The sequence below is a fragment of the Propithecus coquereli genome, unplaced genomic scaffold (assembly GCF_000956105.1).
Source record: "Propithecus coquereli isolate 6110/MARCELLA unplaced genomic scaffold, Pcoq_1.0 Scaffold307, whole genome shotgun sequence".
NCBI classification, from domain to species: domain Eukaryota; kingdom Metazoa; phylum Chordata; class Mammalia; order Primates; family Indriidae; genus Propithecus; species Propithecus coquereli.
In genome coordinates this window covers 3,551,892-3,575,160 of record NW_012148697.1, presented here as the reverse complement: position 1 = coordinate 3,575,160, position 23,269 = coordinate 3,551,892, and the positions used below count along the sequence as shown (strand labels likewise).

The 23,269-nt window shown below is 47.6% G+C and overlaps 1 protein-coding gene across 1 annotated transcript in view; it reads left to right on the top strand.

Annotated features, from left to right (window-relative positions):
* Positions 1-17,363: 17,363 nt before the first annotated feature.
* Positions 17,364-23,269, top strand: part of GYPC (glycophorin C (Gerbich blood group)) — a 30,887-nt gene continuing 24,981 nt past the window's right edge. The window contains exon 1 of the mRNA XM_012649918.1: positions 17,364-17,542. Coding sequence (XP_012505372.1) covers positions 17,503-17,542 — 40 coding nt within the window. The 5' untranslated portion in view covers positions 17,364-17,502. The remainder of the gene's footprint in view (positions 17,543-23,269) is intronic.

Genomic DNA, 23,269 nt, shown 5'->3' with positions numbered 1-23,269 from the left:
AGGATATATTAATAGTTGAACTGAACAGCACTATCAATTTACTGGATTTAATTGACATTTATAAAATATTTTATCCAATCAGCAGAATATAAATTCTTCTCAAGCTCAAATTGAACAATTTATCAAGATAGTCATATTCTGGGACATAAAAGTACTTTAACAAATTTAAAAGAATAGGAACCATACAATGTCTGCTCTCAAACTACAGTAGAATTAAACTAGAAATCAATAACAGAAAGACACCTAGAAAATGCTAAAATATTTGAAGTTTAAACACACTCCTAAATAATACATGGATCAAAGAAGAGGTTTCAAAAATAAATAAAATTCTGTGGACAAAGTAAAAATGAAAACATAAGTTATCAAAATGTATGGGATGCAGCAAAAGTAGTGCTTAGAGGGAAATTTATAGCACTGAATGCATACATTAGAAAAAAGAAAGATCTGAAATTAATAATATAAACATCCACCATAGGAAACCAGAGGGAAAAAAGAGCAATATAAACCTAAAAAAAAGTCAAAGAAAAGAAATAATTTAAATCAAGACAGAAATCAATGAAACTGAAAACAAGGATATCAATGAAATGAAAAGCTGATATTTTTCAAGATCATTAAAATTGATTAATAAATTGATCAATTTAATAAGCCTCTAAGCAGGCTAACCAAGAGGGAAAGAGATAAGGCACAAATTACTAAAATCAGAAATGAAAGAGAGACCATCATTATTGAATCCATGGATATCAAAAGAATAATAAAGGAATATTATAAGCAATTCTGTGTTTGCAAATGTGATGACTTAAACTAGAAAAATTCTTTGAAACATATCTTTCTTGAAGAAATAGATAATCTTAATAGGTCTCTATCAAAAATATGAATCAACAATTAGTAACCTTCCAAAGCATGAAGTACAAAGTTTCACTTTTGAATTCTACCAAACACCTAAGGAAGAAATGATACCGATTCTCTACAATCTCTTCCAGAGAGCAGAAGCAAAGGAAACACTTCCTACCTTTCTCTATAGGGTCAGTATTGCTCTTATACCAAAATCAGATAAACACATCACAAGAAAGGAGAACCACATACCAATATGCAGAACATATGCAGAACATATGCAGAACAATATGCAGAACATAGCTGCAAAAATTCTCAACAAAATATTATCGAATTAATTCAAGAAAACTATACACCATAACCAAGTGAAATTTATTCTATGTATGCAAGGCTGATTTAACCATTCAAAAACTCAGTAAATACAATTCATCACATCAACAGGCTAAGAAGAAAAATCATATGATCACATCAATAGATGCATAAAAAGCATTTGACGAAGTCTAACACTTATTCATGTTAAAAACTCTCAGCAAACTAAGAATAGAGAACTTCCTAAACCTAATATAGAACATCTACAAAAAAAAAAAAAAAAAAAAGAGCCACCAAGCCACAAGTAGACATGAAAGAACCTTAAATGCATATTACCAAGCATAAGAAGCCAATCTGAAAAGGCTGCATTCTATATGATTCCAACCATATAACATTCTAGAAAAAGCAAAACTATAGAAAGGATCAGTGGTTGCCAAGGACTCAGGGGAGGGCTAGGATGAGTAGGTAAAACCCAGGGGATTTTAAGGGCAATGAGACTGTTCTTTATGATACTGTAATGGTTGGTGCATGACATCATGCATTTGTCAAAACCCATAGAACTTTACGACACAAAGGGTGTAAAACTATGGACTTCAGTTCATAATAATGCATCCATATTAGTTCACTGATAGTAACAAGTGTACCATCCAAATGAAGATGTTAGTAAGTCAGAGACCCCACCTAAATGCTGGGGTGCTTACCAGAGCCCTTCCTCATCAATGGGCCCTGAACTCCATTTTCTCCCTAGCCTCAAAAGATTATCGTCAATGCTTCTCAGTTCTCTCAGACACCTCTTGTGTATGAGAAAATGCCTCTGGAGATAAACTGGTACCAAATGTCAGATATAACTACCTGGGTTTCTCCTTTCCATGAAATCTTAGCCCTTCAAGTCTTCCTGCCTCAATGGTTCTCATATAACCGTAAGTCCATTTTCTTAATACTGTGTCCAAGGTTTATAACTGTTCTTGGCTGGAGAGCTGGTGCCCTGTGCTACCCTAAAATTAACTGGAAGCAGTTACAAAGAATAAGAAGATCAGTAGGCCATAGTCAAAAGACCATGACAGGAAGAAAATATTTGCATATGTTATATACAATATATAAAGAGCTACAATAAATCAATAAGAATACAGAGAATCAACAAAAAGGGAAGATGAGCAAAGGGTATTAGCAGCCCATTCACAAACAGAGCACAAATAGTCTATAGATGAGTAGATCTAATAGATGTGCAAGCTCACTCTTCATCCAGAAAATACAAGTTAATCTAGCCATAAACTGCTGTTTTTCACACATTGGATTTTTAAAATTTTGCAAATTAATACAATATATTATTGACCAGTGGTGGTAAAATTGGGACGTTCACATTCTATGGGAGTGGGAGTGAAAATTGCCAATTGGCAGATTTCAAAGTTATCTACCTTTTGACTCAGCAATTAGTTTTTTAAGGCTCCGTCACTCAGAAACTTTCATTAAAGTACACAAAGATATACTAGCTAATAAAAGCATTGGTTGAGAGCCCACTATTTGCCAAACATTGTTCTTAGTGCTTTACATGAACCAACTCATATAATTCTCACAATGACAGAGAGACAATAGATGTATCCCAGTCTGAATGGTAGTTGAGATAGGAAACTAAAGATAGAATAAAAATAGACTACGTTACTATAAGCTATAGAAGAGTTAGCTATTGTCTCAAATACTAGGTAGTAGAAGCAAGATTTTCAAAGAGAGTTAGAGAAAGAGAGAGAATGGCTGAATGTAGGAGACTGTGCTTGGTTTGGAGGATGGGAAATAGATCAGGAAGTGTTGCCCAGGTGAATCAAGGGGGTATGGCATGGAACCAGGTGGAAATATCCACAGGGCTGGGTTAGCCATGGTCCTAAAATTTGATAACCATGGATTTTGTTACCTCCACACCAAGTATTTTCCATCACCTGCCACTTCTTTGCACTCCACTATGCCAACCGCAGTGGGGTTTGGGGAAGAAGTACAGAACATAGTCTTTGTCTCTAAGGATCTAGACATCTTTGCAGGACTGCGGTGTGCTCTCCTCCAGCCTCCCAGAGAAGAAGCCCTGCCCAGGCATCTAGGCAGCATCTTCAGCACTGTGTGGAATTTCCCATGAAGTCATCTCTACTGCCTGACTCTGCTCTTCTTGAAAGCATTCCCGCATCATCCCTGTGTCCTCCACACTCGCACCGTGTCTGGCACACAGTGGATGGCTGTGGCATAAATGAACGGTTTGATCTGCGGATGGATAGATGGACGAATAGCCTAGTGGGTGGGTGGGTGGGGAGATGAGCAAATACTTCATATTTAGTACTAGCCCTTTCTTATTGTGTGTGGATGAGAGGGTTGTTGTGATGTGTAAGGTTTACTGTTCTGCAAATATTTTTATATTCTGATCTAGTGTGTTTCCATCCTTCAAGATTCCAGTTTTGTGGAATTTATTTTTATCCTTCAAGTTGCACCAGTACAGAGAAAACTAAGATTTAAAATGATGCCATTTCTTTTAACTATATTTTCTCTTTTCAAAGCAGAAAGATCTTTTGTACCTGCTGTTTCACGTTTCTGAGAAGACAAACACTAACAGCTTCAGGGCTAAAAATCGGAGTATCTGTCCACTCTTGTATTTATTCTTATCTCAAAAGAAAATCTATTTCGTGTCAATTGCTTTGTATTGCTGCCATGCATAATAAAATTCTGATGTGTCTCAGAGTGTCACATTTGCAGCAGTTCTCAGCACAGTCGCATACAGCTGAGTCAAGGCATCAAGATGGCACGGTAAGGCTTCCAGGAGTGTGGCTCAGGCTGCACAAGCAGCCGCTTCCCAGGCGTGCTCTTCCCATGGTGGAGGGCTGGAGGACAAGAGGCCAAGCCAAACCATGCTAGGACATTCCACACCTCTGCTGGGTCATGTCCATTCATGTGTCACCAGCCAAAGTAAACCCCACAGAACTAGGGCAGGGCAGGGCAGGGCCCTGGGCTCATGTGGGGGAGGGGAAGCGCAAACACGTGTTGGATAACAATCCAAGCTCTCACAGGGGTCCCGCTGCTCCTATAGCCTGCTGAGCTCTGCCTGCTTTGTCTGCTTGGGTGGTTTTACCACCAGTGAGTAAGGAGACAAAGTAAAACGAGTCACCATTTATCAAGTATCTACTATGTCCCAGCCACATCACATATATTATTTTTAATCCTCACCTCAAATCTGTAAGGTCAAAGTTGTTCTGTGCACATTACACAAGAGAAAGCTACAGATCAAAGGGAGAAATTGACTAGTCCCCTGTCACTAAGTGAGTCCATGACAAAGAAAGATGTCAAGCCCAGCTCCACCAGTGCACACAATCGCCCATGAGCTCTTTCCAGTTTAGGTGGGTGCTCAACCTCATTGATCCTCTTATCTGATTATTTATCTATCTGTGCCAACAACGAAGACCACAATGAAATACTCCTACACACCAAACAGAATGACTCAATTCAAAAGATTCAAAATACCAAGTGTTTAGAAGACATAGAGTATGGAGAACACTAGGCACTACTGGTGGTGATAGAAATTGGCTCTTTGGAAAACCATTTTACATTATCTAATAAAGCAGAATGCAGACTCTATAACTCAGCAAGTCCACTCTCCTGTGTGTAGTGCCATGTATGTGTGTGGATAGTGTGGGTACTATGTGTATATAGTGTGTGTGTATACCCAACAGAAATGCATGCACCTGGTCACCTGGATACATGTACATGTACAACAATTTTCTCAGCCACATTGCTTAAATTGCCCCAAACTGGAAATAATCCAAATCTCCACTGATGGTAGAACAGACCAAATTAATTCTAATCTATTCATATATGGGTATACATACAACCATGAAAATGAATGAACTACAGCTCCGGACAACAACACAGTGGGTTAATCTCATGGACATACGTTGAGTAAAAAAGGCCAGGCTCCAATATACTGTATAATTCCATTTATGGAATGTGCAAAAAGCAAGCAAAACCATATTCTCGCGTAGGTAAAAAAATCTAAAAAGAATCATAAGAAAAATGAATAACATTTATTAATAGCATGGCAGTTACCTTTGTGTGGGGAAAAGGCGAGTGAGATTTGGAGGGGGCGTGAGAGGCCTCCGGGCTGCTGGCCACGTCAGCGCTGTGGCCTTGACGGAGCTTCCACAGGTGCTCACATTATGGTAATCCACTGAACTGTGTGTTTCTCTTTGTGCATGATGTGCATGCATATAATGCTTCACGATTTAAAAAATACGGTTAAAAGAGGAAGACAGAATGGAGACAAAGAAGTGGAGGCAGCAGCGCTGGATGGATTTTTGAAGTTTTGCTGTAATGGAGCACTAGCGGATTGGGAGCTGGACAGGTAGCTAGAGAGAGAAGCAAGATCGTCCTTCCAGGCCCGCAAAATCATAGATTTGGTGGTGGAAAGACACAGTGGGTCTATTCTAGTTGATGCTATTTTTACAGTAATAAGGCGTGTGATCCTCAGCTGAGAAGGAGAAGGGGGAGGGCTTCAGGGGTCTGAAGCAAAAGAGAGAGAGATGCAGTGGCATTCGCAGAGAGAGATCCAGTCGGCCTGCACATGTAAGCTGGGAGTGACATGAGACCAGTCAGCACACATTATCCTTGAGGGTGCAAGCGCAGGGGGTAAGTTGGGTCTAGGCGGGGTTGGGCTTTCTCAAGACACCGCAGTGCAAGGAGTGAAGGGCAAGGTCGCCAAAGGGCAATGAAGAGGTGGGCACCGTGTGGACACCCTGGTCTCACCTGGGTAAGGAAAGAACTGTGGCAGGAGAGACAGGAGGACAACGTCGTAGGGTCCGTGGACCGAGGACTCCACAGTCCTGAAGGACTGTTAGAATCGGTTCTAGAGAGACTGATGGGAAGATGTGTGCAGGTGGTCAGAGAACAGGCGCTGCTACACGGAGATGGCGGTTGTAAGGTCTGCAGCGCGACACTGGAGTGGGGGCCTCAGGGGATGGAGGGGAGGGAGAGGCCAGTGGTGGTGGACAGGCACAGGACTGAGAGGCCAGCCTGTTGCTCATGTGGATGCTGAAATCGCCAAGAATTATGAGGAAAGTAGTGCCGGAGAGAAAGGCACTGGAGGACAGGGAAGGGGGGACCATGATCTAAAAGGGGCATTTCAAATACCCAGAGCCTTTGCAGAAAGAGGGATGAGAAACAGTCTATGGGAGAAATGGGAAACAAGGACATCTGCCCCACCGTTGGTCCCAGCAGTCCTGGGGTGAGAAAAACGAAAACAGAAATCGATCCCCACTGGAGCGTACTGAAGAGGCAGCAATGCCCTTGGGGAAAGCCAGGCTCTTGAAAGAGCAAGAACATTAAGGTCATATTTAATAAAACATTACGAAACCCAGGGAAATGTGCTGATAGGCCTGGAGCTCCAGAGCGCCCAGTGGAAGGGTTTGGGGAGTTGGAGGTCGCGGGCGATGACTCCCATTAAGGGATTTAAGAAGAGACTGGGAGGCTTGATGTTTTGGGTGCAGATTCCAGCACGGTGACATTAATCTGGGTGGTGTGTTGGGAGCAGGTGGGTTATCATTTCTAATGAGCTCCTCTGTCATTGGCTGTGGGTGGGCTGGGGAGTCAGAGTCAGCTCCTACCGGAGGTCACAAAGCTGTGGGCACCCCCACCACATCCCTTAATCATGCTGCCGCAGAGTCGAGGCTGGGAGGCTGAGCTAAGTCATGCCCCCTTGGCTCTGTCCATGTACATCTTTTGAAACAAGGTCAGCAATTAAATTAGCTGCTGCTAAATTTCGTCCCACTAAATCAAGCCCATTTTCTCAGCCTGCTCACATCTTTGTAATAGCGTATGCTTTTCCTTTGGTTTACAAGTTTTCTTCAAGAACTAAAAAAAAAAAAAAAAAATCAAGTAGTACAGAGAGCTTTTGTTTTAAAAGCAACCCTCTCCCCCACATGCACCCTTGCCCACAGCCCTGCTCACCAAGGCCCCTTTCACCCTCTCTGACTGTAGGTCTGCAGTCAGCTACTTCATTTTCCTAGATAATATGCTTAGTATCCTAGGTTTTGACTCGCCAGCTTCAGAAAATGCCTGCTGACTTCTCCTGCTGGTTACTCTTTGTATAACACCCCTCTTAGATGCACACTCCCCTGCTCCGTGCCCAGGGGACGGAGGCCAACTGCAAGGGCACCATGGGCAGAGCGTGCAGGCAGGTCAGGCAAAGAGGGTGCCCCTGTCCCCATTCTCACTCGGCGCATCTGCGGTACTGTGTTCCGCTAAAGCCACAACTGTGCAAGGCCCCGCCTGTCTCAGCTAAAATAACACCGTCCTCACCTGCTTCTTGAGACCCGAGGGTGGTGCCCATCTCAGCAAGCCAGGCCCTCACCCTGGCCCACACCTGTGAAATGAGGGCCCTCAAAATGTTCTGCGCACATCCATCCCTTTGAGTGCGTCCTCCTTCTCGCGCCAGCATCCTGCCAACTCACCTTCCCATGAGAATGATGGTAGTTCGGTGCTTTGGCACCGCTCTCTGCTTTCTTTCCCTCCCTTCTCCAAATGTCGGACACTTTTATTATTGTATCTGGTTCTTCTCCAGACGATCGTCTTTGTACTTCAAACAGTGTGGCATAGCACACCTCCTTGCGCCATGCCACGCCGCCTGCGTCCCAGCGCCCTGTGCAAAGTGGACATCAGCGTCCTCACCCTGCCCCCATCTCACCTCCCTCTCCTTCCACCTCTGTCACCTGGACTTGCACAATGTCAACATTGTCGAAAATCACATTCCCTTCAGTGACCGCGACTATCTTCAGTGTGTGTTTGCTCATTTGTTCCCCGCAGGCTTGTTCTGAACCTGAATACCAGTGAGCCGCGACCCAGAGTGACAGCTGTGGAACCATTTCCACTGCACGGCCAAGTGGCGTGGGGCTCGTCCCCCGTTGTTGGGGACCAGCTTCTTGGCCCCTGTGTTTCCCAGTGGAAAACGCCCCCGTCCTTGAGCCGCATTGTCTTTCTCATATTCCATCAGTGGCCCGAGGTGACGCCACATTTTAGTTAGCTTCGAGCTTGGACTGTGGCTGCTTGGTATGGTGTTTTGTTTGTTTGTTTGCCTGCTGGGTTTTCAGCCAACATGCTTTCCTCATGGAAAAACAAGGCCTGCATTCTCACCGCATTTGCAGGTGTCTCCGACAGCTCAGCCGTCCTTTCTCATCCGCGTAGTCTCTTTTTCATTTTTTCCTACAACATCATCCCTCCTGAAGTTCACCTTCCCCTGGTCCTAAACCGAAGCCCTGCAGCCCCGCACCGCCCCAGACACACCCACCGCGGCTGGTCCCAGCCCTGGTCCCTCGGCATTGTCCCGTGTCTGCATGGATTCGTTCTCCAGCAGCTTCTAAACTTTTCAGTCCTCACATCCCCAAAGATGTCTTTATTCTTCTCTCATAACCAATTGCTCTTTCAGCCAGTTGTTAGATTTAAGGTTCAAAGTCGTCTCCACCCCCAGACTTTGAAAGCACTATTCTGTGGTCTTCTAGCATTCGCTGTTATCAATGTGAGTTCTGAGGCCAGTCGGATTTTATTTTCCGCTGAAGCTTCTCTCTCCCCGTCCCTGCCTGTGAAAGCTTTTAGAACTCTTCTCTCTACTGTACGTGTTCCAGACTTACATAATATACAGATATACGTATTCCTTAAATTCAGCCATTTCAGCCTGAAGACCTGTGTCCTTCGTCAGCTCTGAGCTATTTTCTCCTCTTTTTTCTCTTCATTCTTCTTTGTCTTCTTCATATATATGTATATATACATATATACACACATATGTATATACACACATATGTATGTGTATATACACATATGTATATACATGTGTGTGTGCGTGTCCATGCGTGCACACATGTGTGCACACATGTATGTGTGCATGCATACACGTATGTGTGTACGCATATGGTGTACAGGTGCATATATCACTACATATATATAAAATATATACACATGTGCACACATATATATGTCATTTTCTCCTTTTTATTTCTGTGTTCTTTCTTTGAGAAATTCACATTAGGTAGACCTCCTGTATTATATATCATATTTTCCCTCTTATTTTCTCTTGTTTTGCTCTTAGTTTAGGAAAAGATCTTTAGCTTTAACTTTCAACTCTGCAATTGAATTTTTATTTCAGCAATTATATCATTAATTTTTAAGAACTCTCTCTTATTATATGCTTTTCCTTTTTCATAGAATATTACTCTTATTTTATGGTTTTGATATTTTCTCACATCTCTCAGTATATTAAATTTCTGCTTTTTTCCTTTGTTTTATTGTAGTTCTCTTCTTATTTGTGGGTTTTTTTTCACTGAGGTTAGTTTATCATGTTGTTCAACCGAGCCTTCTCCCTTCACGTTCTGGTTTTAATATATTACTTGGCAATTGTCTATAACAGTCTATCAACATTGAAAAATGAAAGACCAGGCTGATTAAAGCGTTGTTACCAGTTTCCTCTTCCATTACGTGAATCCACCTGCTTCCTGATCGCCCTCCCTGCGGTGTGGAAGCTCAGGCTGAGAGACCTGTGTTTGAGACCATGTGGTCTCTCCTTTAGCAGGGGCGGGGGAGCTGTCTGACAGGCGAAGGCCCCAAATCCCAGGAGGAGGAGGCATTTACTTCCCACACTAGTGGCTCTTGCACACAGTTTCTTAATTTTCTTAGACACATCCACACTTTTCTGTCCCTGGGGGCAAACCTCTGAGGCCTGCCTGGCATTGTGTACCCAAAGGTGGGGAAGTGGGGAGCATTGGCTTCTACCACACAGACCCTCAGCTCATCTCCTCATCTTCATCCCCAGGTTCATCCCCAGGTCCAACCCACCCTCCAACCAAGCATCCTTGAGCCCAGACACCCATGGCCCTGACAGCCTAACCCCACACACCCTCCTCCTGAGTCCCCCTGGGCTGCTGTCTCCAGCTTTCTGCTATGTCCCCTCAGCGGCTTGCACACCCCCAGGAGTTCCCGAACTCTCGCTGTGGCTGATGGAACCCCTCATAGAATCTTCACTGTGCAGGGAGAGGATTCCTTTCATTATTCCTTTACATAACTGTAGAGAGAGCACAAAAAATGCTAAGTCTACTGTCTTCAGCCAGACACTAGAAAGAACTTATAAATGAGAGAAATAGATGAGGAATAGACAGTCATCCATGCCCCCACGGCCTTGGCATGACAGTCCACCGTAGGTGGATACAGTTATATCTGGTGTGGTCATGGCACACCTACATCCACACGTGTGTGTTTATTTCACGTGATGTCTTTTAATTTTTTCTACCGTGCCACGAAGACTTTGTCTTTATCACCACTGATAAATCCACGAATGGGCAGAGCTCCCAGGGGAGCATGCACCAACCCTGCAGAGCACGTCAGCACAGGTGTCATTGGCCTGCTTGGAGGCAAAGTCACCCAGCAAAGTGGCAGGCGGTGAGGCAGGAACAAGAGGCCACGTCTGCCACATTCCAAACCCTGGCCTGTCCTTGCTTGTGAGACCATTCTGAGAATCGAATGAGGTAAAATACGTAAAGCTTATAGTAGAAGTTCGGCAAATGACATCACCATTCCAGTTCCCCCCTTAGTCACTGTTGGGACTCAGAAGACAATACCCCAAAGTATGACACTGTGACATGCTGGGTACTTTGAACTGAAGAAGCACCCTCAGAACCAAGGTCGCTCAACCTTCCCGGCCCCCCATCCCTGGACGCTCCTCCTCTCTCGAAGCACAGGGAGGGGCTTCCTCTGAGGTTTCCCTTGTGCGACTAAGGGAAGTTCCTCCAGAAGGAACGCAGTGTCATGAGCTCCCTCCCTGGCATCTACATCAGCAGGAGAAGATCAACGTTCATCACAGGAGATGGAAACTAAAGGTTTCCACAGCCGGGACACCACGCCCAGACAGACTGCCCAGGGGACACCCGCCCAGACAGACTGCCCAGGGGACACCCGCCCAGACAGACTGCCCAGGGCACCGTGCCCTCACTGACCCTTCCCCTGTTCTGCTGAGGACTGCGCCTGGAAACCCTACCTGCACGACCAGACAGCCTTTGTTCTTCCCCTCGCCCTTCCACAGCTTGTCACCCCCACCCTCCGGAAACCCCCAGCCCTTCCTTCTCTTTGTAGCTCAAACTGCTGTTTAAGCTTAAACCACCTGGCCCTTGTTTGAGTTTCACACTTTGTGGGACACCCTTGCCTACGCGCATAATAAATTTGCGTGCCTTTTCTCCTGTTAATCTGTCTACTGTCAACTGTATTTCTAGACTCAAATATCGAACCTCCAGAGAGGAGAGCCAAGGTTCTCTCACCCCTGCATCACAGTTACTTACACCAAATTCCTCCCTCCTGTTGGCGAAAGAGGGGGAAAGCCACAGTCAAAGGTCCTAGCAGGAGCTGCTTTCTTCCCTTAGTGGGCTCAAGGGCTCCGCTGGGAGCAGGTGGACGTGCAGGTTTTTAATTTGGTTTCGCATCGACAACTTATGTCCACAGGGAAAGGGCTGTGTCTCAAACAAGGCTTCCTGAGAGTTGGTAATTCACTCCCTCATTGTTGGAAGACTTTCATTTCTGTCTGTCCTGATGGGAACCGTCTGAGTCGTTCAGCAGCTCCCCGCTTCCTTTGCTTGTGTCTCGCAGCGTCCAGCATGAACAGCCTCCACCGGGCGTGCAGCAGCACCAGGAGTCCAGGACCTGGGCTGCTCAGGGTGAGGTGAGGTGGCCAAGGACAGTGAACTGTTAGCACAGCCCCACGGCAGAGCTTCAGAGAGGAACAGACCTGGATGGAAATCTAGCTCAGTCGCTGCATTACTTCCCCTTCCCTGCACTGGTCCTCAGTTTCCCTTTCTGCAAAGTGAAGAAGAGAGAAAAGGAAAAATAAACAAAAACAAAGCACCACCCACTGTGACAATTAGCTGTGACAATTAAAAATGACCATAGGAGAGAGGCCCAGCATAGTACCAGGCCAGTACATCCTAGGTGCTCAGGAAAGTGCTCCTGTGTGTATAATCCTGTGCCCGCTGGAATGTGTCTTCATGGAAAAGTACACGCCTGCTGGGGTGTCTGGACCAGCCACGCTGTCTGTGTGCTGTCTTCTCCTCTTCTCTGACTCCTCCGTTCCAGATTCAAGCTCCCCCTCATGCTTCTCTGGGCCCTTTGTTTTTATTTTCAGTCTGAGTCTTCCTGGCTTTTCTCAACCCAGGTCATACAGGTTGGTTCTCAGAGCAGACACCAACAGGTGAGATTGTACCTGCAGGTCACTTCGACCCAGCCCCAGCCACGCGGTGTTCCCGCTGGGTTTCTGTGCTGCTCCTATTCTCTTACAGATGCCCGTTAGGAAGCTTCCAGAAGTGGGCCATTCTGGATGCTTAAATATCTCCCCTTGAATGAGGTGCTGTCGTAAGTTAGGGGAGAAGACCACAGCTAGGATCTGACAGGAGTCCCACCGCCTCACTCATGGCTGGGTGCCACTGGGGCTCAGAAACTGACACCCCAAAATATGGCGCTGTGACAGGCTGGACTGAGGAAGCAGCCTCAACGTCTCTCTGACCTTCCCGCCAACCTCCTGTCCCTCAAATCCTCTGTCTCTCCCAAAGCACAGGATGAAGTTGTTCTCTGAAGTCCCTTATCTGCCTAAACTCCTGACCCACCAAAGACAGTGACCTCTGGCCCCTTCCCTGAGTGCTCATTAACTGAGCCCTCATCTCAGGAAGAAAGGCAAGTCTGTCAACACAACTGGGCAGACTTTTGTCATAAACTACTGTCTGTGAGCCCAACAGACTTTGTCCCAGGTCACTGTATGTTCTTCAAGCCCATTGAATTCCCCTAAAAATCATTTACTACCCCCCTAAAATCATCCACACTTCCCCATCCTCCTTTCCCCCTAAGAAGAAGGGTGTGTAACCCTCTGTATCTCCCATTGGGTTACCGGGGACTCATTCTCCTATGATTCCCCGGGCATGCACACTAAAATAAATCTATATGCCTTTTTCCTCACATTAATCTGCCTTTTATGAGCTGATTTTTCCCCAAAACTTCGGAGAGTGAAGGGGAAATTGTTCCTTGGCCCCCTAGAGTGCTCTCCCCTTCTGCCAGCCTTTAGCAACTTCTAGAAGAAAAAGGAACCAAGTAGCTCTGTCCCAGCAGGAAATATAAAGTCTCCTCCTTTACCTCAAGGCCCTTCAGACCTCCCCAAGCAGCAGATTCTTCTCAGAAAGTGTTCCGCTCGGAAGTGAGGGAGGTTCCCAGTCAAGGCTGCGGAGCTGGAGCCACTGATCCCGCCGTGCCTGGTGCAGGTACAGGAGCAGGTACGGGCTTCCCCCGGTCCCCCACAGGCCCACTCCCTACCTCCTTCTCATGAGGAGCAGCCTGTGACACCATGAACAAACCAGACCCCCGTTTCTCCTCTACATCCCTCTTAAAATATGCATGGCCACACTTGGGTTTTCTTAAAAGCTGCCAACTTGCCAATCAAATAAGTCAAACTACATTAGTGTGCTAATGGGAAAGAACTGGGAAAAAGCCAAAAGGAAAAATATTTGCAAAACACATGAAAAGGTGTTGTTGTCTTTTGTGTATAAACAGTTCATATAAATCAATAAGAAAAACATTTGCCACCCCTTCAAATAAAGAACTAGCATGAACAAAATATTCTCCTAAAAGAACATGTGATCTGTAAATAAGCATTTGACAGCATATTCAACCCCCGCAGTAACCAAGAAAATGCAAACACAAATAACTACATATGTTTCTCATCTACAGAATTAACAATGGTTTAAAATTTAATGTTTAATTCTGGCAAGAGGCTCTGAGATGAGCTCTGGTATCTTGAGTGGGGAGAAAATAAATTGTTACAGCCACAACTGATGAACTTACCAAGTAATTCTACTTGTCTGAATACAAGCTAAGGAAATAAAGTATGAAATCCAGATATTTATTTATGTTCACATGGTTTATCCCAACATTATTTAGGAAACAATATAGTAAATAAAACAAATTAAAGAGCTTTCATACTTTTATACGGTAAAATGTTTGCGACATAATACTTGGTAGTGAAAGCTCAGCACTCAAAATCGCACACTCAGTAAAATCTCACATCTCAATAGTATAAAGCAAATATCCCTAAGCACAGACTAAAAGTAAATAACCTTAATGTGCTAGCGATTATGAGCGATTATTAGGGTTTGAGTTTCTTTTTCATTTTTTTTCCTCCACTTAACTGTTTTTTTTTTTTTGACAAAGAGCATCTATTACTGTGATGAGGGGCAAAACCTTTCAATAAAAATTGCAAAATGGCCAAGCTCAGGAGCTCACACCTGTAATCCCAGCATAGTACCAGTCCAGTACATCCTAGGTGCTCAGGAAAGTGTTCCTGTGTGTATAATCCTATGCCTGCTGGAATGTGTTTTCATGGAAAAGTACACGCCTGCTGGGAGGCCAAGGCAGAAGGATCGCTTGAGCCCAGGAGTTTGAGGTTGCAGTGAGCTATGATGATGCCACTGCACTCCAGCTGGGGCAACAGAGCGAGACTCTGTCTCCAAAAAAAAAATGTAAAAGGCCCAAGTAACAGCTACCTACCTCCATCTGTAAGGGCTCACACCCAGGAGACAGAAACAACACTAGGGGACCTCTATGCGCCCTCCCAATAAGGGGGCCAGCACTGAGTGCGTATTAGTTTGCAGTGGGATTTGGAGGGCAGGGATCCCCTTTCCCTGGCAGTTCCTCCCAGCACAGTGGTGGAGGAAGAGAACATTCCCCTCTAGGACTCAACCACACCTTGTCACCCCTTGGAGGGCTCAGCAGCTTTACCGGCCACGCAGTTGATGAAGAGACGGCCAGAGCTGAGTCTCCATCCTGGCTGCACAGCCCTGGACAAGTGCTTGTCACTGCTCTGAACCTCAGTGTTCTTGTACTTAAAACGGGCCCCTGGCGATACTGTCTTTGGAGGTATTTGTGGAAATTAAATGAGATAAGAATTGTTTTATTGTTACAAAATATAGATGAGTTTTTTCTACTTCATGAATACAACACACAAAGATACACTAATAACGCATTTCTGTGACTTAATGTCTGACTCTTGCCATATAATCTAATTTTTCATATAATTATTTTACGTTCTTAAAATAGTAGTCATTTCTTTAATATTAGACACTTGCATGGTTGAACTCTCTAAAATATACCCAACGTTTCCCTGGTGGCTAAACTGTGACTCACTATGAAACACTATTTACTACACAAACAAATGTGTATGTCAGGGGGAAGGGGACCAATATCTTTAAGTAACTCCTATGTGCTGAGTAAGACATTGTAATTATCTCACTAATCATTAATTATCTAATTTGTAACTCACAACAACCTAACTTTGCAGATTGTTCCACTTTCATGGATGAGAAAATTGAGGTTCAGAGAAGAGAAGTAAAATGCTACAGGTTACCCGGCTTGTGGACAGCAGAGTAACTACCCCTTGATGGCACAGGAACAGTCCCATCCTCTGGTTACATCCGAGTGAGATGCTTCAGTTCCGTAATAAGCATTACTTAGTTCCTACGCCTTGATAGTCAGTAGGGCTGTCACTTCTGTTGTTTAGCTACTTAGCCAATTAGTTCATTGTTTGGCTTCCTTTCTTTAAGAAATTCTTGTAACATTTTGGTGCTTTTAACCCCTTCTGTCCTGGGAAGATAGATAAGCAAACCTCTTATGATTATGTCTAAGGTCAAAGTGAGCCTCTAAAAGGTCCTCCTACAAGTGCAGTGCAATGACTTGGTGATTTGTTCTTTGTTTACCTGGTGGGACTTTCTACTTCCAACTCTACATTATTATGCATTTATGAATTATGTATTTCAGATAACTAAATTTATTTTCCTTGAATGTGGAGGGAGGGGTATTATTGTCCCACATGGACATATATGTATTATAAAACAAAATGTTAAATTGTCACAGTAATCCTTGCTAGTTTCTATTTATTAAAAGCCTTTCCTGATCCCACTGTGATTTTATAATCACTGCCACTGCAAAACCTTGGAATGTAGGTGTTCTTGTCAACATTTGATAGATGAAGAAACCAAGACTCAAACCCTCCACACCTGGCCAAAGGCATTCTGTGAATAGTTTACTTCAAGTCAACCTGTGTGTGCTGGGCATGGAAGTTTGATTAAAGATCTCTAAGCAGTGGGGGTTCCTCGACATCTAACTAATGTGAATTATGAAAGCTTCCCCCCTGTGTCAAGGCTGTCTGGAGTCTGTGCAGCCCAGGGAGAGGCTGGCAAGGCCTCTGCCGTGCACACCTCCAGGGGGCAGAGTCTCACTGTGTTCAGCGAGGATGACACTCTCAGTGGCATGGCCCATGCATCCTGCAGACAGCAGGCATGGTGCAAGAAGTGGCAGGAGGTGGGGGAGGGGCCGCAACAGTGCTTTGGGGCTTTAAATAAACAACAATGAGGAGCAGCAGCAGAAAGACCAGACAGCAGACAGAAGTGCAGGGTGTTCCCCTGGGTGGGGGGGCAGGTTAAAACAAGGGCAACGAGGCCTCCAGTTCCCTGCCTTCCCTCTGGGGGAAGGGGCGCTATAACTATATTATATAACGTAATTTGTGGATGGTGGGGTTGACTCCATTTAACTAACCAAAGTATATTTTTTTAAAGTTTTAATTGTATAAAGAGGGAATTCTCCACAAATTCCACTATGTCTGTAAGCTTCAGCCAAAGGCGATTGTAACAAATCACGTGGCCCTTGTCCAGAAATTCTTCTCTTTTTCTAATACTCTTTCCCAAATGGAAAGCCCCCCAGTGGGTAGGGGCCCTGAGAGGCGGGCAAGGCAGTGACTCTTCCCAGGCCCAAGGCAGTGACTCTTCCCAGGCCCGAGTGCCCTGCGCCGGCTCAGAGCCGCCAAGCCAAAGAGCAGCCGGCCAAGATTCAAGCACAGGTCTGCCCTATTTGGTCACCATCCCTGACGGTGCTGGGCCAAGCCGTGTCACTTCTGGGAGTTTTTCAGGGAACACCGGGGGAATTCGCAACCACAGCCTGCGTTATCTGGTAGTGGCAGAGGGAAACAGAAACAGGAAAAAATGTCATTCTTGCGCAGGAAAGTTGGAAGTTGCAGCGCAGAAGAGTTCAGAAGTGGGCGGGTGCGTGTGTGTTTAAAAAAAAAAAAAAAAGGTTGGAAACCCCACCAGCCAAGTCTGCAGAAAAAAATAAATGAAGTCTGCCTATCTCCGGGCCGGAGCCCCTCCCCCGGCCCGCGCCCAGGGTGACCCAGGTGCCGCTTCCTCCCGGCCGCTGAGGGTCCGGAGCCCGCGAGCGCGACCCTCACGGCGCCCGGCCTGTCCTCAGCCTCTGCCGGGTTAGCGCGCAGGACCGTGGGCGATGAGCAGCCCCAACCGCACGTCGCCGCTGCCCCGCGACGGTGAGTTCCCGCCGGGGAGGGAGCCCGGGGACCCACGCGAGGCCGCGGCCCACAGCGGCGCGGGACCGGGCCGCGGCCACCGGCGCGAGGGCCCTGGAGTCGCCGGCGCGCGGGCTGCGCGGGTCCCCGTCCCGCGCTGCGACCGGACGCGCCGCCTCTGCGCGCCCTGAGCCCGGAGAGGCCGCGGCCCGCCAGGGCGCGTCTCCTCGCCGCTTTCTGTTTCTTTGTGCGGGGCTCGTGAGGTGTTTGGGGCCAGAACTTGTCACTCTAAGGGAAGAAATAAGGCGCCTCCTGGGAGGGAGAGTCCGCATCACATCGCCAGTGGCTTTCTGCGCGTCCCGGGCAGGGCTCGGGGTGGACTGCGGACCGGACCGCTCCCAGGCCTGCGCTCTCCCTCCTGGGCAGCCGAGGCTCACAGCGGAGAGGCCGCTCGCTCGCCTGGATCCTTTGGGGTTTGCCTTTCCCCACTGCTTTTTTCTCTCTTTTTAAAACCAGCACATGTTTTCTTGCTGACAGGAAATCACATGCGATGTGATTCTTTGTAGGTGCTGGAGACATTGCTGGGCCTCTCAGGGCCCTCCTCCTCTGCCGTTGGGCTTTTGCCACAAAAACTAAAATTTTAATTAATCCAAAAATGAATGTGTACCCCTTTTACCCACCCCGGCTGGGCTGGATCATTAGAGTCTGCTAGAGAGGAGATACTCTGAGCCTATAATGTAATCACATTAAATTATTAATATGAGAATGATACGGGTATTGGAGACACCACCTCTTTTATAAGTCTTTGAAATCCAGGTGTTCGTGAGGCCTCACCACTCGCCAGGCCCCAGCTTGGGTGTGGATGAGCGTGGCTTCGGCCTAACCCTGGCCCGGCAGGCGTGTGCCCCCAGCAGGCCCCCCGGAGCGCACGGGAGCCAGTGAGGGCCGCACCGCCACAGGGATCATCTGTGCCACTTGTTAGCAAGTCGCACTCTCTTAGCTCCAGTTTCCACATCTGCAAAATGGGAATCATAACAGGATATTCCTCATCAGGTTTAGGTGTATATAAATGTGTATAAGTGGCTCAGCACGGAAACGGAGACAAACTAAGTGCTCAGTAAATGTCGGGCATCTTTGTATTAATTTTACATAGCACTGTGGATCCCTGAGTTCTTGTGCTTTAGTGTGTTTAGTGTGTATGTGTCTTACTTGAGCCTGGGGCCTGGGTTAAGGGGACAGAAGCCACCGTGATCCTCCCATTCAGGCACTGAGGAAATGTAGGCTGCAGCCGCTATCTGAAAAGGCCAGGCTTACCCTCCCCTGCTCCGGCCCTCTTCCCCGCCCCAAGCCATTCTCCAGGATTCCAGTTTCAGACCTTGACCAATGACTGCGAACACCTCCCCTGCGGGACTCCTGGGGATGCAGCCCTTCCTTGCATGCCATTCCGGATTACCCTTCGGATTTGATTTATGGCAGGTCCCTGCTGTGGGAGAACTGTGGGGCCCTATTTCTTGCTGCTAACTCAGGCAGGATGTGTCTATATCCTGTCTCAGTTTACATAGCTGCTCCTCAGACCCTGAGGTTAGAGAGGAGAGGGCCCACTTCCGCGGGCCAGGCCTGCTCCTGAATGCCACAGTTACGACGAGCAAGGCCTGCGCAGCAATCCATTGCCTTGCCCTTGGATGGCAGGGGTGAAGCTTCAGCCAGGAGACTGCCAGGTCTGGCAGCTTTATATAGAATTCGCCGCCTCTGGCAGAGGATTGCGCTAAGTGCCAAATGAAATTCCATCTCAGCCGTTGCTCAATCCCTCCAGATATCAGTGGTGTTGGGAGTCACATGGCACTGGCACCGTCAGCAGCTGGACCTTCCCAAGGGTGCACATGGTTGGGCAAGTATTTCTGGGGACTTGCAGAACACACTGGAAGGCAGAGGAGTGTGGGGTAAGAGGCATTCTGTGCTTGCAGGGGGTACATGTAACCCCATCCACAATGACTAGGAAGAGGCCCCCTCAGCAGTGCTGAGGGAGGTTGAGCAAGCCAAGTCAGTTTGCCTTTTCGGGTGGCGTGTGTACATATATCTCAAATGCCGTTCTGAGGACCCAACCTCAACACCTTCCAGTGACCAAGAACACGCGATGGGCCAACAAGCACAAGCTAAACACAAAACCAGCCAAACAAACAGGCAGAAACGTTTGAACAGTAAATGAAGTGCGAACAATAGGAAGAGAAAGACACCTTCTTCCTACCTCAAAGGCAATTTCTTTACTGATTGGTGAGAATCCTTCTAGAAATACTATATGCGTGTGTAATTACTTCTTATGTTACATAATAAAACTGTACTTCATCTTGCTTTTTTCCATAAGAATACATCTTAAAGATTATGCCTTAGCACCACATAGAGACTAACTCATTCTTCTCAGGGCAGCAGAGTATGAATTGTATGACTGTATCAATGAACTAGTTCTTTTACTTAACCAGTTCCTCTGCTAATGAACATTTGGGTTGTGTACGGACTTTATTTAATTCTTTCTCACCTCACACAGTGCTGCCGTGACAATCCCTGTAAGTAAGATTTTACATGCATGTGTTTGTACACCTTTAGGTAAATTCCCCCACCTCAGAATTTCATTTCTGGGACAAAGTGTGTATACATTTAGTTAGCAGATACCGAGAAACTGCCCTCCTAAAGGTCACACAGTTTCTGATGCTCACAAGTAGCTTATGAAAGTCACTGTTTCCCACATCCTGGCTCACACTGTGTAGTTTGCAGGTTGGCCAAACTGCTGGTAAAGATGTTGCCACTTTGGAATGTGCCTCTGTAATAGGTGAGGCCGAGCATGTGCTCTTATCTCCACGTGACTTCTTGGGGAAGTGCCTATTTGTGCCTTCATCTGTTTCCTGTCAGCGCGGCCCTCCCGTGAGGAAACATGCCCCAGACGTGAAATGATGTGTCCTGGTCACAGGGCCAGTGAGAGGCAGAGACCAGAGCCCCCCCGCCCTGCCCCGTGCGGCGGAGTCAGCCTGGGTTTGACCTCGTCCCCGTGTTTACTGGCTTTGGGAAAGACGCCGAGCCCGCAGCCCCTCAGTGTTCCCACCTGTGAGTGGGAGCAACAGCCACTTCCCACGAGTCACACGAACCACCGTGCTAAGAACCTGGCCCTGTGCCCAGCAAGAGCAGTAGCAGAGGTGGCTTTGGTAACAGAATTTACAGAGCACACCTGGCCTTCGGATGCTGGTAATTCCAGGAGTCTCCCTCCAGACAGCTGTTATTTTTCACTTTTGCTATCATAGCAACAACAGCAGCACTTAAGCGCCACTGAGCCCCAGTAAGGGCCTTGCCTGCGACTCGCCTCCACGCCTGGTGGGATGGGCATTGTCTTACCTGTTTCGCAGCTCAAGTACTGGAGGCTCAGGAGAGACAACCTGCCACAGGGCTCCCGGGTACTGAGGGTAAAGCCAGGCTGCGGACACGGGCTGTCAGACCCCACAGGCAGCTGGGGCCAACCTGTGGCAGTAGGCTGTGTGTGGGTCTGCTGCCAGCGTGTGCCTGGCGGGGTACTCTGCCCGCCACAGGGGCTGTGGCTGGGGAGTCACTGCCGTGGCTTCGTACCACAGGGAAGCACTGCATGTGGCACAGAGGTTCCACGCTGATTCCCCACCGCCCACTACCACTCCCCTTTCTGTGCTCAGACCTGGCCCGTGAGCCTGCCCTCATGCACCACGGGTGCTGATGCCTGCCACCTCCCGAGCGTCCCCTCCCCACCCCACTCCCAGCTCTCTGGTACCAACCCCCACTGACACACACGGTCACACCTGCTGCTCCGTGAAGGCCCAGTTTATGCATTCCCACCACGCAGAGCATTTTCCCACCCCTAGAAAACCACCTACCATGGCCCTGGGAACACTGCAGCTCCGATAGATCCCTGTGTCTGTCCTCTTGTCAGAACTCTGACCTTCCACTCAGGGCCCGGCACAGAGAGGTGTTCAGGAAGCCGCTGTGAAATGGATGGATGATTGCACAGGTGACCCGAGGGCCCACACCAGGGAATGGCTGCATTCCAAAAGCCAAAAGTGCCTTTTAAAAATCATACACTCAGGAGCCCCTAGCCCAGAGTTTGGCATATACTTGGAGGCCAGTAAATAACAAATTGAAATGGACAGAAGTCAGCCAAAACAAGTTCTAGAACATAGTCCATGGGCCACAGAAATCCCCACCTAGCCCTCCCCACTTCCCCACTCCAGCACGGGGTCATTTTCAAACCCTCTCACTGTGTCCCTGAGCCAACTTCCCTCTCATCTTGGCCTGGGGTTTTCTTCAGATCGTTGTATAATCTGAACTTCTGAGGGAGTGCTGACTCCTGCCCTTAGTTATTATAAATTTTAATTTTCCACATTCTTCCAGAACAGTGTTCCTCAACAAAGTCTTAGCCAATAGCAGGAACTAACAGAAGCCCATTCCCCTCCTGCCAGCGGGCGGCCCGGCCCCGTAACTATGGGTCCCACCTGGTCCACGGTGAGGGGTGGATGGGGCCCTGGCACGACCCCTTCAGCCGCTGGAGAGCCTGAGCAGTTCTGGCCGCTCCTGGGCGAATGCTGGGCCCAGGAAGGGTGGGCTGCCTTGCCTGGGGCCCCACAGCCACCCGTGCCTACCCCTTCTCCCGCCCCGACATCTTCCCCGGCATCCTCCATAACCCCTTTGAGCTTCAGTACAATCTCTTGTTTCTGCTTGTTGAGCAAACTCCTTCTAGGTGAAGCCAGACACCCCCTCTCTTATTGGCGAAATACTGGTTGTGCACCACTTGGGGCCCAGCAGGCACACCGCTGACCTCTCTCCAGAGCTCTAAGGAAAGGAAGCTCCGTTTCGGGACCCGTGTTGGGGGAAGGCCCAGGGCAGGCTGCCTCAGTATCTTGCTGCATCCCTGGCAGGCACACCCTGATGGAGCTGTTTATCTGCACTCCGCATGTATGGCCCTGACCACACGGCTCTCGCAGAGAGCCTCCAACAGAGCCCCCGCACCCCTACCCCCACGTGCAGTGTGCGCGTTTATGATGGGCTCCAGCGTGGGGCTTCCAGCTGACCTGGCCCAGCACTGCCCTTCTTCCTCCTTGGACTCTGGCATGGAGAATCCTCACACTTCATCGGCAGCTGATGGGCACACGTATTCTCAGCAGAGTCTAAAAGGGGAGAAAACTATGGTTTGTCAGATCAAAGCCAAACAGAACAATGATGCCTGCTGGCCCCCAGTGTTGGGCCCCATGGTGACTTCTCTGCTCACCTGGTGGCAGAGCTCACTGGCTGTGAGATCCACCTTCACTTGAGGTGCCCACCTAACCCTCTTGCTAAAACCTACACAGCCCTTGGCAAGGCTAAAGGCTTCGAGGTCAGATTCCCCTTGTGTATTTTTTTTAGATACCATTTAGTTCAACTAGACTTTGTGCCAATTTGCTGGTGATGAGGAGGTTAGCTTCGAAGTCCCAGGATGAGGTTTTGAATCTGGACGTGCTACAAGCTGGCCGCCACCTGGGACGAGTGGTCGGGCCTCTCTGTGTCGAAGTTAATCATCCAGACCAGGGCTGCCTTCCCGGGGGAGACACCCACACAGTCCCACAGGGCCCTGTGCCCAGCAGGGCCCTGCACTCCCTTGGTTTAATACCCTGCTGTCACTGTCACTGTCTTGAAATTCCTCATTCTGAACAAGGGCCCCGGGGTTTTATTTAGCACTGGCCTCTGCAGATTCTGTAGCTAGTC